The 16,796-nt window shown below is 38.1% G+C and overlaps 1 protein-coding gene across 5 annotated transcripts in view; it reads right to left on the bottom strand.

Annotated features, from left to right (window-relative positions):
• MTA3 (metastasis associated 1 family member 3) overlaps nt 1-16,796 on the bottom strand; it is a 163,180-nt gene that overhangs the window by 102,722 nt on the left and 43,662 nt on the right. For all 5 annotated transcript variants that reach the window (XM_082743289.1, XM_082743292.1, XM_082743291.1 and 2 more), the window contains exon 4: nt 4,389-4,515. In XM_082743289.1, coding sequence (XP_082599415.1) covers nt 4,389-4,515 — 127 coding nt within the window. The remainder of the gene's footprint in view (nt 1-4,388; nt 4,516-16,796) is intronic.

Genomic DNA, 16,796 nt, shown 5'->3' with positions numbered 1-16,796 from the left:
AACACCTCCGGTCATGTACACTTCATAATTCTGTCCATCTGCAGCCATGTGGTCTGGGTTCAATCTCCCAATCTGCTATGTAAAAGTCATGAAACTGACAGGTTACTTAACCTTTTCATGCTTCAGTCTCATCTATAAAATGGGGATAACAGGACCTACTTTATAAAATCTGTGAGGAGTAAATAAAATACATATAAAGCAACTGGAATAACATCTGTCACAAAGGTTCGATGAATGTCAGAATTTTTAAAAGCCAAGGTTGATAAATATGGTCTAAGACTGAATATAGTATTATATATCCAGAACAGGTCCAGCATGTGACATAACAATGTTTTAGTGCTTTAGAGAGTTTGCAGCATATCATCTGTTAGTAATGACTTCAGGCACTGTGCATGATGTGAGCTGCCTCTCTTCCTGCACCCCCAAAAAGCATTCCAAAGATGTTTTCATTGCTCAAGTCCTACCTAGCTCACGAACACAAAGTAAATCCCTAACTATACAGAACCGTCCTGGTCCTGGTGACTCTCCCTCTCTGCCAGTGGAATCAGAAGGAACAGAGTTGCCTCCATGCCACTGTGAAATGCTTACAATATCCAGTGAGTACTGTGGCTCACAAACTACAAAGGACCTCAGGAATGCCTCAGTCAGGTTTTCTCCTACGTTCCATATGCCACTGAGGAAATTCTGGGCACTTGATAATGTCCCTGGAGAATAAAAAGCCAGTATTCACCAAATTACCCCTCTTTGCTGCCAAAGAACAATGGGGCTTCAGTAATTTTCTCCTGTTACAGCAGAAATAGATAGGGCATGACTTCAACATTAGCAAAATGTGAAGATCACTCCAATGTGCACTTGTTTACATCAGCATGAGGGCTGGCTAGCATGGCTCTGTGCTTTGGCCAGAGACTGCCCCTAACCCCATTCAGCTGTTTGGCAATGAAAGCCACAGATGACAAATTGTGGCTCTGTACTACTCCCTCTCAACTTAGAGAACAGAACAACAAAAATTAAAAGCCCCAAATGTTTATAACGCATCATAATTCAAAAGAATTGCCAGTAAATTCACCCGATAAACTCCTTAAATTTGTAAGATGGGGACCTCATCTTAACTTATTAAATACCTAGTAAATGCCTTAATCTAGAATATACTCAGAAAACATGTTCAACAGTGACTGAATAAATGATCCTATATTCTATGTAATTTCTGTGTTCAACACAGAGGTGTCCTAATAATTATATTTCAATATATTGTCTCAGTTTTTATGGATGATGAAAAACACATTACTAGTTTTTCCATTCCAAGCAATCTGTTAAAGGAAACATTACTTATAAACAGATTCTAAGCTATCAGGATGGTAAATTAAAAATGTACTTGCATGTTTTGGATACATTTTTAAAACCATTTGTCAGATTCTCGTTCTGGCAAGATTCTTATGACTAGCCACATTACTTCTTGAGCTTAAAATGAATCTTTATATTCTAGCTTCTTCCAATTAAGTAATAAATGCGTATGGCTCTTCGGCATTTATTATCTATGTCTTTAAGAAAATTATGAAATATGTTTTCATGTTCCATCGATTTGAACAAAAATTAGCTTACTTTCCTACTTCTTGAAATACCCCATTGGTAGATAAAATGACTGTTTCTACATTACCTGGCATGATTATTTTTTCCAGCAAAGGACCCAAGTCACACAGAATATACTAACTCTAGCCAATTTTTTTTTTAAAGATTTTATTTATCTGACAGAGAGAGATCACAAGTAGAGAGAGAGAGGAAGGAGCAGGCTTCCCGCCCAGCAGAGAGTCCGATGCGGGACTCGATCCCAGGACCCTGTGATCATGAACCTGAGCTGAAGGCAGAGGCTTACTTAACCCACTGAGCCACCCAGGCAGCCCAACTCTAGCCAATTTAAACACAGTGTCCCCTAAAAAACCTAATAAAGTCGAAGAGCTAATAGACACATGAGAAAATGTTCAATATTACTCAGCATCAGAGAAATACAAGTTGAAACCATAATGAGATACCACCTCACACCAGTCAGAATGGCTAAAATTAACAACTCAGGGAAAACAGATGTTGGTGAGGACACAGAGAAAGGGGAACCCTCTTACACTGTTGGGTGAGAAGGCAAGCTGGTGCAGCCACTCTGGGAAACAGCAACTGCACTATTAATATTTATCCCAAGGATACAAACATAGTGATTTGAGGGGCACATGCACCCCAGTGCTTACAGCAGCAATGTCCACAATAGCCAAAGTATAGAGAGAGCCCAGATGTCCATCAACAGATGAATAGATAAAGAAGATGTGGTATAGACACACAATGGAATATTACTCAGCCATCAAAAAGAATGAAATCTTGGGGCGCCTGGGTGGCTCAGTGGGTTAAGCCGCTGCCTTCAGCTCAGGTCATGATCTCAGGGTCCTGGGATCGAGTCCCGCATTGGGCTCTCTGCTCGGCAGGGAGCCTGCTTCCCTCTCTCTCTCTCTCTGCCTGCCTCTCCATCTACTTGTGATTTCTCTCTGTCAAATAAATAAATAAAATCTTTAAAAAAAAAAAAAAAATGAAATCTTGCCACCTGCAATGACATGGCTGGAACTAGAGGGTATCCACAAGTGAAATAAGTCAGAGAAAGACAAATACCATACAATTTCACTCATATGTGGAATTTAAGAAACAAAACAGATGAACACAGGGGAAAGGAAGGAAAAATAAAATAAGATAAAAACAGAAAGGGAAGCAAACCATACGAGATTCTTAACAATAGGGAACAAACTGAGGGTTGCTGGAGGGGGATGGAGTAACTGGGTGATGGGCCTTAAGGAGGACACTTGATATAATGAGCATGGGTAGTGTATGCAACTGAGGAATCACTAAATTCTACCCCTCAAGCTAATGATATACTATATATTAACTAAATTTAATTTGAATAAATAATAAATAAATATTTAAAATGTTCTCAAATTTAAGAAAAATTAAAAACTTCTTCAGCAATGCTGTCATGTTAACTACTGAGATCAAATTATTTTCTGAAAAGATTTGGAGCACGAGGAATTCCAGTATCTCTGTCATACATTTTCTGCTTTAGAAACTCTGCATCCATTTCTGAAAAGAGAAATATGCACAAAAGTCCTGGGAACTGGGTGGGTGTGTGGGTGTGTGTGTGTGTGTGTGTGATACAAGGACCAAATCACAGCTTAAGTCTCCAAACCTGACTTAGGCCAAAAAAGACAGATTCAATATCCACACTGGGGGAAAGACAAGGGGCTAATTTTTGAAATAAAATTAATATACCGTATTTCTCTAGATAAACCATTTTTTAAAAGATTTATTTATTTGACAGAGAAGAGATCACAAGTAGGCAGAGAGGTAGACAGAGAGAGAGGGGGAAGCAGACTTCCCACTGAGCAGGGAGCCCAGATGCAGGGCTCGATCCCAGGACCCTGACCAAGATCATGACCTGAGCTGAAGGCAGAGGCTTAACCCACTGAGCCACCCAGTCACCCCTAGATAAACCATTTTTAAGGTAATCATGACTAGTAGAGAGGTGAATTAAGTAAAGATTATGAACAAAAGCTGAAAAACTTGCAGTAACTTGAGGCGGACAATGACAATGCCCTCCCTCGCACACAGCGCCCTGCCATCACCCGCAGGCTGCCAGGCTCGCCCCACTGTCTCTCTGAGGTTGAATAAATGCCAACTACTTTCTGAAGCTGACCTGACCTTGACAATCAGTAACTGCCTACCTTTTGAGTTCAAACATTTTGTTAGTCTTCCAAGATATGTATGCTTAAATGTTACCACCAGCACATTTCATAAAAGGCCACCAGCGTTCCTCCACAATCCCCAAAACTACAAACCAGGGACAGAATTTTTTCACTTTGGCTTCCCATCAAAGTACAGAGCAGAGACGAGTTAAGTAATACAAAATATAGTTTTCATCCCAGAGATCCTCCAAAGAAAGTAAAAGGCCATATATTCTACAAGGTCAAGAATCACTCGCCTGGGAACCAGGTCTTGTGTTTTAGTTCTAGGATTCTAATGCCCGCCTCTGTAACGTTCTAGGAACTGGAGAAAACCAGCACTTCCTGGTGGTTGCGGGACACTCTTCTGCAGGATGCGAAGAGGCATGCATGTGGATTGGGAAAGTCTGGATTCAAGCAGAGCTAAAATGGTCACTTGACTATAGAACACCTGCAGGGCTTTAATAAGGTAATCACACTATACACTTCCTAGATAAAATCCCATTATGATGCCTTTAGTAAACCAAGTTGAGCAAAATCATGAGGCAAATTTAGAAATGCTTCAAAGAAGGCTGTTCTGTGTTTTTTCTCATTGCCACAATATTACTGAATACTTCCTATCAGCCTCTAAGGTGCTCTTACCTGATATGCGTTGCAGGCAGAGATTCATACTGGCGTGACAAGAAGAGCTCCCTATGTTTTAGCTGATGCTTCTGTTTATCCGTCAAGTCGGCTTCAATTGTGGTTTCCGATTCTTCCTCAATTTCTTCTACACAAATAAAATTCAAAGAATGCATTATTACAGGGCACATTATCTATCTGGACATCAAGACAGATTAACTCTTCACTCAAAATTTTCTTCAAACCATCTTTCATTATTTTATTTTAAATTTACATATCTAACTTGTCATTTGCATTACAATCATAAAATTACATGAATTGGGGCCACAAACAAAGAGGAAGAACTCTAATTTTAAAATGGCAGATGGAACATATGCATTTATCTCCTCTTCCCCCATAAAACCACACCAAATAGCAATTAAAATGCACACACATTTCAATGACAATAAAAGTGGAAACAACGATAGAAGAATCAGCCAAAAAAAAGTTTTAGAGGATGGAAAGCAGATGCAAAAAAAAAAAAAAGGTGCAAAGTTAGCCAAGAGAAGGAAGTGATAATCTATATATGTACAGACAGATGCAAGGAGAAGGCAAGCCCAAAGCTTGAAGTGACTTAGACCTCAAAGATATCAAGTATTGTGAGAAAGAGGGGTGGGCAAGAGAAAAAGCCAGCAGGAAAGGTTGAAAGTCTATCGACAATACTCTAACTAAATCCCGGAATATTCTATTTAAAAAAGAGAATAGCCAGAAAGTAAAAAAATAAAAAGAATAATCGGAAAACAAGAAATAGGGTTAACACTTTTAAAATTCGATAACACACAAAAAGCTAATGGAAGGATTAGAAGGTACTGCTAAGGAAATCTCCCAGAAATTTCAGCACTAAGACAAAGAAATAAGTAAGTGATACCCGAAAGCTAAAATAAATAAAATAGAATAAAAATAATTCATGAAGTTCAGAAAGGCAGCAATAGTGAAAACACACTTCTTCATCTCTTTTGGTGGGGAGAGGGAGTAAGGAAAGACCTATCAAAGAAATGATTCAAGAACATTTGCCCTTACTGAAAGAGAGGCACATCCACACTGAATTTCCAGCATACTTAATTTTTTTTTTTAAGTGCTAACATAAGATCACAGAAGTTTACAGAAAGAAAACATAGGTCACATGCAAAGATCTGGAATCAGAGTGGAATTCTATATGAATATCAACACTATTCTAACCTAAGATGGTGGAGAAATGTTACTCAAGAGGAAAAATGATAAAAATGTACTTGTAAATTATAAACTATTTATCAAGTCTGGAAACAGAGTAAGAATAATCTTTCATTCATTCAACCAAGATTTATTAGGTGCCTAAACAGGCACTATTTGAGATGCTAGAGACAAGCAGTGAGCGTAAGTTATTAGAGAAGAAACAATTCAAAGTATTTGCCCTTGAGAAACAGGGTTGGAAGCAAGGGACAGGAGACAGCAACATTTCACGAAAGTTTTTAAAAAAAAAGAAAAAAACACTGCATTTAATAATCTTTTTAAAGAAAAATATGAGGGGCGCCTGGGTGGCTCAGTGGGTTAAGCCGCTGCCTTCGGCTCAGGTCATGATCTCAGGGTCCTGGGATCGAGTCCCACGTCGGGTTCTCTGCTCAGCAGGGAGCCTGCTTCCTCCTCTCTCTCTCTGCCTGCCTCTCTGCCTACTTGTGATCTCTCTCTGTCAAATAAATAAATAAAATCTTTAAAAAAAAAAAATAAAAAAAAAAAAAATAATAATAAAGAAAAATATGAGGGCTCCTGGGTAGCTCAGTTGGTTGGGCAACTGCCTTCGGCTCAGGTCATGATCCTGGAGTCCCAGGATCGAGTCTCGCATCAGGCTCCATGGGGAGTCTACTTCTCTCTCTGACCTTCTCCCCTATTATGCTCACGCTCTCTCTCTCTCTCTCTCTCTCTCTCTAAAATAAATAAATAAAATCTTTAAAAATAAAAAAAATTAAAAAGTAAAGAAAAATATGAACAAGTATCATTTACAAATATAATTCTAAGTAATTTTAGACACAAAACTTTCTTAATATAATACCTCTAGGGGCTCACAGAATCCTCCCTTTGCAGCCTTACCTGGCCAGGCTGGGTGGGAATAGCAGTGGGGGCGACTCAGATGGTAAGACTAGTCGAAGGGGTAGGATGCTCTTTATGTAGGAAGAGCTTAAGTTTAGGATTCAGAGGCCTTACTTTTGGGGCGCTGATGGACAACACACACACACAGAGGTATATTTCTGCTTCTCACTATTCTTGTAAATTCTCATTTACAGACCCAGAACCACAAATGAGATTTTATCACATATATAATTTTCTAATTATGCAGTGTTTTTGAACTGTGTAAGGGCAATGAATGGGATTAAGTATCAGATCTTTTCTACAATACTTTCAAATTCTTAAAACTTTCAACTGAAAATGAACCTGAAAAACTGATTTAGAAAGGCTCACTTATGGGCCCCTGGGTGGCTCAGTGGGTTAAGCCTCTGCCTTCAGCTCAGGTCCTAGCTTCAGGGTCTTGGGATCCAGCCCACATGAGGCTCTTTGCTCAGCAAGGAGCCTGCTTCCCCCCTCTCCCTCTGCCTGCCTCTCTGCCTACTTGTGATCTCTCTCTCTGTCAAATAAATAAATAAAATCTTAAAAAAAAAAAAAAACTCACTTAGACTAAAGTGACTTAAAGTTCTTCGAACACTCTTTTTAATAAACTACTCAAAGAGAAACCCAACACTAAAACGGCCAGATACTTCCATAGACATTTCACCAGTGAAGATCAATGAAATTATTGGTGCATTAGCTCTATTAGCACCCACAAAATTATACTCCTTACTTAATGAGTATTTGATAAATTGTTGTCCTGTAAAACACAACTAACTGAATTCTAATGCATACCCTACGGAACCAAAACTCCAACAAACTCTACAAATAATCGCAGCAAATCTTGGTCTCTTCACAACCTCTTGGTACAGGACAAAAAGGACTAGAATCTCTGACATGCAACCGAGCCAAAGAAAGAAATCACCAAACAGCACCTAAAACTCACCTTCAAAATTTACTAGTGTTAAATTCCATATATATTTTTTCATAAATTAACACAGGCTTCTGAATAGGAACAATTCCCATACCATTAACATTCTAAAAACATGAAATGACCACAGTGGCAAAACTGGCATTTAGACAATGAAAAAATTAAAAGACTTAATAGAATTATCATCATCAGAAATTTGGTACATGGTACATGCACCATTTTTAAAAATTTATAATTTTTAAAAACCATTTTACCAAGCTTGATGGAACATCAAATTTGCTACCTTCCAAAAGTTATTAAAGTAGAAGTCCCATACTCTATACATACTTTATACAATGATAGGAAATAATACCAAATTTTTTACTGTACTTCCTCTACAGCTGGGATAATTTCACCACAGTTTATTAGCAAGAAGACACTGGGATACGGGAGATCAGTCTTTTCAGTAGTAGATGACAATCAGGGACTCAGGCAAAGCTTTAGAGAACTGGCATGTAACATATACAAGACCAGAGCTAGTGATGAAGAATTTAGGCACCTGCACAGTAAGGGAAAGAATGCAGGGAAGGAGTAGCCATTACTGATTCTAGTTACTTAACTGAAACTGGGTGTTTTTCAGAATAGTTCAGAATTCTCATTCTTACATATTAGTTGCGGGGGATGGAGGGGGAAAGCAGAGAGGAGGAGAGTCCTCCACAGGTTATTCCCAAGCTTCCCTATGTCTGTATTTTAATGGAGTATCAGCCCATGATGATGTTAGCTGGCACAGGCGGTACAAAAAAGCAGGCAGTTAAACATTTGTCTGCAGATGCTTTTAACAAGTACCCAAATGTTTGAACCAAATTATTGGATCAAAAATAGCTCAGTATTGATGCAACTCATTTGTCTAGTAAGAAAAAAAAACCTTCAAAAGAGGAATAAGGAAGTTGAATAAAATTAGAAGAATTTTTATGACAATGGAGATTTCAGGAAACTACCTGAATGAAGAGAAACAGTTTGGTAGTTTAGAGGCAAATAATAAAGAAAAATCAGTTACATGTCCATCATTAGCAATGAATAATCCAAAGCTGAAATTAAAAAAGCAATTTCATTTATGATGGCACCAACAGAAAAAAATATACTTAGAAAAATATTTAACAAAGGACAAATCTTTCATACGAAAAACTAAAGGAAATTAAAGACCTAAATAAACAGAGAAACTATGTTCACAGATTGAATGACTTACTATGGTTAACACGATAATTCACCCCAAATTTATCTACAGATCCAGTGCAACTTCTATCAAAATTCCCACTGCCTTTTCATAAAAATTAATAAACCCTAAAATTCATATGGACATGTAAGTGACCCAGAATAGCCAAAATTGTTTTGAAAGAGAACAAATTTAAGAGGATTCATACTTTCAGCTTTTAAAGCTACAATAATCAAGATTATGTGGTATTGGCGTAAGGATAGACATATACATGAAGATTCCAGAAATAAGCCCATACATTTATGGTTAATAGATTTTGGACAAGGGTGTCAAGACAATTCACCAGAGGAATAAAATTCTACAAATGGTCCTGGGAACAGGTGGATAACGACATGCAAAGAATAAAGTTTCACCCTCACACCATGTACAAAAATTAATGCAAAATGAATCAAAGTCCTAAATTTAAGAGCTAAAGCTGGGACGCCTGGGTGGCTCAATCAGTTAAGCGACTGACTCTTGATTTCGGTTCAGGCCATGATCTCAGGGTTGTAAAATCAGGTCCAGCAGTCTCTCTCCCTCTCTCTCTGCCCCTCCTCCTGTGCTCGTGCACACACTCTCTCTCAAAAAAAAGAGAGAGCTAAAATTATAAAACTCTTAGATAAAAAAGGTATAGCTTTTCACGTCCTTAGACTAGGTAATGGTTTCTTCACTATGGCACCCTAAAGCCTAAACAACCCCCCCAAAAATATATATATACACACGCGCGTATATAGATACATATATACATATAAATATATATGATAGATATATACATCATATATGTATGTATGTATAGAAATTTGAATATTAAAATTTTTGTACTTAAAAGTGTACTTAAAAAGACACTATCAAGAAAGTACAGATGGGGCACCTGGTGGGCTCAGTTGGTACAGCATGTGACTCCTGATGTTGGGGTTCTGAGTCCAAGCCCCACGTTGGGCATAGAGCTTACTTAAACAGAAAAAAAAAAAAAAAGAAAGTAGAGACAACCTACAGAATGGGAAAAAAATATTTGCAAATCATGTACCAATAAGGGTCCAATATCCAGAATATATAAAGAACTCTTACAACTCAACAATAAAGAAAAAAAAACAATAATTAAATAATGGGCAGAGGATTTCAAAAGACATTTCTCCAAGAAGATATACAAAAGGCCCGTAAGTACATGAGAAGATGTTCCACATCATTAGTCACTAGGGAAATGCAAATCAAAATTACAGTGAGATATTTCATACCAACTAGGATGATTACAATCAAAAAGACATGACAAGCACTGGCAAAAACGTGGAAAAGTCAGAATCTTTGTGCATTGCTGGTGTAAAATGGTGCTGCTGCTCTGTTACACAGTTTGGCAGCTCCTCAGATAGCTAAACATAGTTACCACAGACTAGCATTATTCAGCCATAAAAAGGAATGAAGTGCTGATGATTCATTCTACAATATAGATAAACCTTGAGGCATTATAACAATGGAAACATCATGAAAGTGAAAGACACAAAGGGCCATATATTGTATGATTCCATTTATATGAAAAGCCCAGAATAAGCAAACCCATGGCAACAGGAAGTGAATGAGTAGTTGCTAGAGGATGGGTGGAGGGGGAAGCTGATTAGCGACTGCTAATGGGTAGGGGTTTCTTTGCAGAGTGATCAAAATGTCCTGGAATTAAATAATGGTTACGGCTAAACAAATTTGTGAATATACGAAAAGCTATGAAGTTACATACATTTTTTTGGAGAAAAAAAAAAAGAATTATATGGTATGTCAACTATACCAAAAAGGAAAAAAGCTAAACCTGAAAAAAAAAGTTAAAATGCAAAAACTCAGCAAAACCGCCATCTTCTGGTAAAGCGCCAACATGTCCAACACAACGGGACAGGAGAGGCGCCTGCTCTAAATTCTCTAGGCCTTTCAGAACACAGGGTGTTTGTTGCTCCTTCTGCCACACATGCCCATCTACAGGAAAGGTGTACTGTGACACCAAGAGAACAGGTGCTGTTCAAAAGCAGTGCCCCACAAATGCTACCATGGCAAACCAGAAAGTCCACAGCATGGCCCAGCATGCTATCGGCATTGCCGTTCAGGGCAAGATTCTCGCCAGGTGCATGCAGGTGCATTTTGAACATAGTAAGCACTCTACGAGCTGCATGAAGGAAAATGATCAGGAAAAGAAAAAGAGAAAGGTACTTTGGTTCAACTGAAGCCTCAGCCTGTGCCACCTAGACAAGCACACTTTGTGAGAACCAGTGGAAAGGAGCCTGAACTGCTGGAACCCATCCCCTAGGAAATTAGGGCATGATGGTTAAAAAACAAACAGAAAAAAAGACAAATAAAATAAAAGACCTTGCTCTGGGCCGTTAAGAAAAAAAAATTAAAAGAAAAAAGGAGAGAAAAGAAAAGAGAAAAAGACAAGGAATCAAACACACACAATACAAAAGGCCAAAAGAAGAATAGACAAATTTCAGTACGGTCATGTAATAAAATTCTATGCAGTAGCTAAAAATGGACAAGTGAATCCAAGTACCAAGATGGATGGATCTCAAAAACTTGATGATAAGCAAAAAAGCAACCTATAGAAAGATACATATGTACAATAACATTTTCTAAAATACAAAAAGTGTTCTATAAAAATACACACATATATAGCAAAATATAAAAACATGAATGAAAAAAACACACCAGAGCTAAGACATCAATTCACCTATGGAGAAACTAGGAAGGGAATGGGGATATACACGGCACTATAAAAATCTGAAGCAAGTATGTGAAAATATTAAGAGAAGATAAAGCTGGCTACGAGGTTCATAATTATACTACATTATTGCCTCTTTACTGCTTCCTAAAAATACTTCAAAATAAAAAGTGACTAGGACCCAACAGGAGGAAAACGCTTCTTTCTTTTGTCTGTACCTAAACTCTAATCCGTGTTAAATTTTTTTTTTCCCTTTATGGCAACAACCACTACAGTTAATAATCATTTCTTTAACCTGTATCCTGTCTTCATCTCTATCATCTTGCAAAAATATAAATTTCTACTGGTATTCTAGCATTAATCAATTTCTGAAATATATAAGAATAAATATACATATATATAAATATACAAATAAATTTTGGTTTTGAATATTAAAAAAGGGGGAGAGCAAAGTAGAAAAGTGGGCCAGCGTGGGAGATCAAAATCAGGCAAGAACTAAGTGTCCAATGCTTCTATAGGGAAATGCATGATGGGAGCCTACGTGGCTCAGTGAGTTAAGCAGCCAACTCTTGATTTTGGCTCAGGTCATGATCTCAGGGTCCTGGGATTGAGCCTCCTGTCTGGTTCCTGCTCAGCGGGGAGTCTGCTTGAGATTCTCTCCTTCTCCCTCTCCCTTTGCCCCTCCCCCTGCTTGTGTGCTGCTCTCCCTCTAAAGTAAACAAATACATCTTTAAAAAAAGTAATGCATGAGATAAGTAAGAGAGAATGTTGGAGTGAATGAAAAGTTATCAGAAGTAAGAAGATCAAATGTAAACCTGGAAGAAGCCTCTGAGATGTTCGTACCTGATCCATTTAGATTTCACCAACCTCCGCGTGGCAGAGTCCCCTCCTCATTGCCACAAAGCAACACCCATAGCTTAAGATACTTGTCAAAGAATGCCTTACACTATAGTCACGTGATTCTGAGCCCCTGTGAACAAAAATGGGTTATTTTTGTACCCATGCTGTTTTACTTAAAGGATAAAAAAAGATGGGATTTCAAGAAATGTTAATAATAGGCCAGGTAAGCATTATCGGGTAACACTCAGGTTAGTGTCCACAAGGATAGATGTGCAACGTTACGACTGCACAAAGTAAGCTATCAAAAAGTTACTGTTCAAAAGGGCTCCACTTTTCACAATTCTTTTAAGATCTAACAGGGTGGAGGAGACCAGGCTTCGGACCACACCTGAATTCAAATTCTAGTAACACGTGTCCAGAGTTCCGTGGCCTTGCGCAAATTATTTACTTTTTGTAATCCTCAGTTTCTTCATCTGTAAAATGTGTACACAATTCTTCCCTCTTACATTTACTGTGAGGATTAAGATAATGCACATAAATTGCTTAGCACCATACCGAACATAGTATTAAATTAAAAAGCTGCTACTACCATTTTTAAGTGAATTTTAAACTGATCTTTGATAGTTGGGAAACAATTCCTATCTCCTCAAACAACAGTTCCTATTTAAGAAGGCAAATCATATTAAAATTAGAACAAATTTAAAATGTTTTCACTTCTTTATTTTTAGGATTTTTAATGTCATCTCTACACCCAGTGTGGGGCTCAAATTCACGACCCCAATATCAAGAGTCATATATGCTCCAGTAACTGAGCCAACTAGACACCCATTTTTACTTTTTATAAACAAACAAAAACTTACCTAGACCCCACTGGTGGAGACCCTGATTGAGAAATTGTGGGTGAATCATGCCAGTTGAGCCTCAGTTAAGAATCATTATTATAAAATACTAATTTGAAAATGTTATTCTGAAAGAACATCTATGACAGTTTCTTAGTCTCAGGATCCCTTATACTCTTAAATCCTATCAAAGACCTCAAAGAGCTTTGGCTTATACGGGTCATATCTACCAATACTGTATTAGAAATTAAAATGAAATCTTGGGATGCCTGGGTAGCTCAGTCAGTTAAGCGGCTGCCTTCAGCTCAGGTCATGATCCCAGCATCCTGGGATCAAGTCCCATATCGGGCCTGCTTCCCCCTCTGCCTCTGCGTGCCACTCTGCCTGCCTGTGCTCTCTCTCTCTCTCTCTCTCTCTCTCTCTCTGACAAATAAATAAATAAACAAAATCTTTAAAAAAATAAAACAAAAGAATAAGAAAAAATAAAGAGCTCTTTAAAATACAAATTACAAACACACAACCCATCATCATGAGCGCAATGGTACCATCGCGTGTCATACAATCTCCAGAAAAACTCTGCTATATGCTCATCAGAGAATCAGTGGAAGAGTTAAATGACAGTGTAGTGTTACATTGTGCCGTCCTCTAGACCTCCCTGAAGGGTACTCAGGAATGAGTGACTGCTGCCAAAGAAATATTAACTGAAGTCTAACCTGAAAAGAAAAATAAAAACTGCCCAAAGAAAGAGTTTTTTTACTTTATTAGATTTAAGAAAACTCACAAATTTTATCCTCACATTGTATGATATAATGACTCATAAGTTGTTCTACAGCAAGTTAGGATCCCATCAGAAATTTAAGCTATTTCTGCTTTACATTTATTTATTCAAAGAACACTGCATCTGGCAAAGGCTGCCCAATCTTATAATATATTCAAAGTCCATCTGGAATTTTATACAGCCTTAACATGCCACCATGCATTTTTCTACTTGCTATCAATGTTTAAACTTAAGAAACAAAAGGATCAGAAGTAACCAAATTTTCCAGCACCACCAGATTACCATCCTCTCCAAATCATTACGGACACAGCAGCCAGCATCTTCCTACAACACAACTCACACTTCTCCTCTGCTCTGATTAAAAAAACAAAAAACAAAACCCTCAATAGCATTCAATCATCACTGGAATCAAACCTAAACTTTTGTGGCTGAAAAAATCTCCTGAAGATTAGCCTTGCCGTTTATTTCACCTATTCTTTCTTTCCTGGCAAGAAAGACAGACAGACAGACAGAAAATTTATTGATGTACCTACCAATGTGTTCTGGGGATATCTGTTTCAAAGACATAAAAGTCCTGCCCTGATATTTTAGAGATGACCCAGGATTACAGGTAAGAATATATTCCTTCATGTGTGGTAAGTATTTTAAAATTCTGTAGGGTGCTCCAACAACATGACAGTTAACTAAGACAGCCTGAAGGGCCAGAAAAAGCTTCTGTAGCTTCTGTGAAGAAACACTGCTTACGGGAGACCAAAACGAGACAGGAGGTTGGGGTGGGTCCAGAACACAGGCTGGCCCAGGCCTTATCTCTACTTGAGGTTCTGGAGACCATGGGAATTACCTACTCCTACCTTCCCATCAGGCTGACTATATCAGCAGAGAGCCTCATTACGGTGACTGGAACTGTCCTGGTTTTAAAACTGAAAGCCTTCTGCTCAGAGAACCCCTCAAGACGGTCGGTCACCCCAGCCCTCGTATTATTCAACCCACTATGACGGCTCTGGCCTACTGAAAGAAAACTCATGGACCCCTAATGGTGAAAGTTTAAAAGACGGAAAATACCAAAACTCATCAAGTACATACACCAATTAGAGTTCCTATACATTCACAAATGAAGTAAAAGTTGATTCGACCACTATGGGAAATTTTCTGGCAATATCTATTGAAGTAAATGGATACCCCCATAAACCAACAATTCTACTCCTAGGTATTTACCCCCAAGAGGAATTAGAGTTTAAGTACACCAAAAGACTTGTACAAGATGTTCCTAGCAGCTTTGTCACAGGTACCAAAAACTGGAAACGACTCAGATGTCCATCAACAGGAGAAGGAATACTACTGGGCTGGAGAAAAAAATAAGTAATAATAAGCAGTAATACCAATGGATCCTACAGACAGGGTGCTAAAGGGAAAAGTCAGCAAAGAGGGCAAATACTGGAGAAACTCCACTTAGCAAAACTAAAGATGGTCGATAGACATCAGAATAGTGACTACGTAGGGAGGAAGAGAGCAGTAATGACCAGGAATGGGCATAAAGAACCTACTAGGGTATCAGAAATTTTCATTACCTTGATCAGGTGGTAGTTAGAAATGTATACACCTATAGAAAATGTACTGACCTACACAGCTTACCCATTCCGTTTTTTTTTTTTTAAATACCTTGACTTTAAAAAAATTGTTTTAAAGAACTAGGATTTCTGTTTCCAAACAAAGGATTTAACAGGGACTAGATCTACCCTCCCACCAGAAGCAACCAAAACAATTAAAAATGAATAATTTAAAAAGAGGAAAGCAGACATGAAATATCCGTTTTCTTAACACTGGACCACTGGACATCAGGTAATAAAGAACAGTGATTCTTGAGAGACAGGACACAAACAAGAGATGAGCCCTAACATTACATACATACTGCCTCAAGAACTTCCAGGCATTGGTGCAAGGAGGAGAAACTGAGACAAAGCCTGGCAGAGTCCCAGAGTTAAGGAGGCAAAGCTGAAAGACCAGGAAGAATACAGAATACAGAAGAGAGAGAACAGAGAAAACCTGGAGACTGCAGGGGGTGATCTTTGAGCACAGTACCTATCAATGAAAGCACATGAGGAAACTACCAGAAGCCAAAGAAAAGATCAATCCAAGAGAATCAGAGGAAATAGAGCCCAGTACTCACACGAGGCCCTAACAGATTTATTCTCAAACAGCTACTCTTGAAAAACTCATAATTGATGGTGTTTTGAGTAGAGTACACAGAAAGGTCTTGCCTAAGTAATGGGGAACATTTCAGATCTAGACAGAGCTCAATGTCCACTAACAAATATATGTTAGGTCATAAATGAAACAACCAAAAGGATCAAACTGTTTCCACGTAACTTGAGTACATACCAGAAGTCAACACAAGATTTACAGGAATATGAAAATATTCAAGATGCAAAAAAATAAAATTTAGCATGTCCGCTACACACCTAGTAGAAGGCCTAAATTAAAGACTGACCATACCAACTGTAGGCAAAGTGAAGAAACCCAAACACTCTTACACTAACTAAGGGAATATAAAATGATACAATCACGATGTCAAACCGTTCAAGGTTTCTGAAAAAGCTAAAAATACCTCTACCATATGGGTAAAGCTATTCTACTTAAACCTAAGAAAATGTATGTCTATACAAAAACTTGTAACGAGTATTCACAACAACTTTATCTGTAATTGCCAAAACCTGAAAACAAATGAAATGTCCACCAACAGATGTGTAGATAAACAAATGGTGGGACATTCATACAATGGAAAGCTACTACAAAGGAAGAATCATCAATGCTAAGATGCATACTGTGTTCATGCATTAGATGATTCAATATGGTTAAAACGTCATTCTTCTCAAAATGATAGATGCTTTAACACAATCCCAATCAAAATCCCAGCAGACTTTTTTGTACAAGTTGACAGGCTGGTACTAAAATTCAGATGGAAATGCAAAGGATCGAGACTACAGAACAGTCTAAAGAACTCGG

Source organism: Mustela nivalis (assembly GCF_964662115.1).
Source record: "Mustela nivalis genome assembly, chromosome: 8".
Classification (NCBI taxonomy): Eukaryota; Metazoa; Chordata; class Mammalia; order Carnivora; family Mustelidae; genus Mustela; species Mustela nivalis.
Note: the sequence above shows the minus strand (reverse complement) of the source record. Positions and strands in the feature narration are given on the sequence as shown.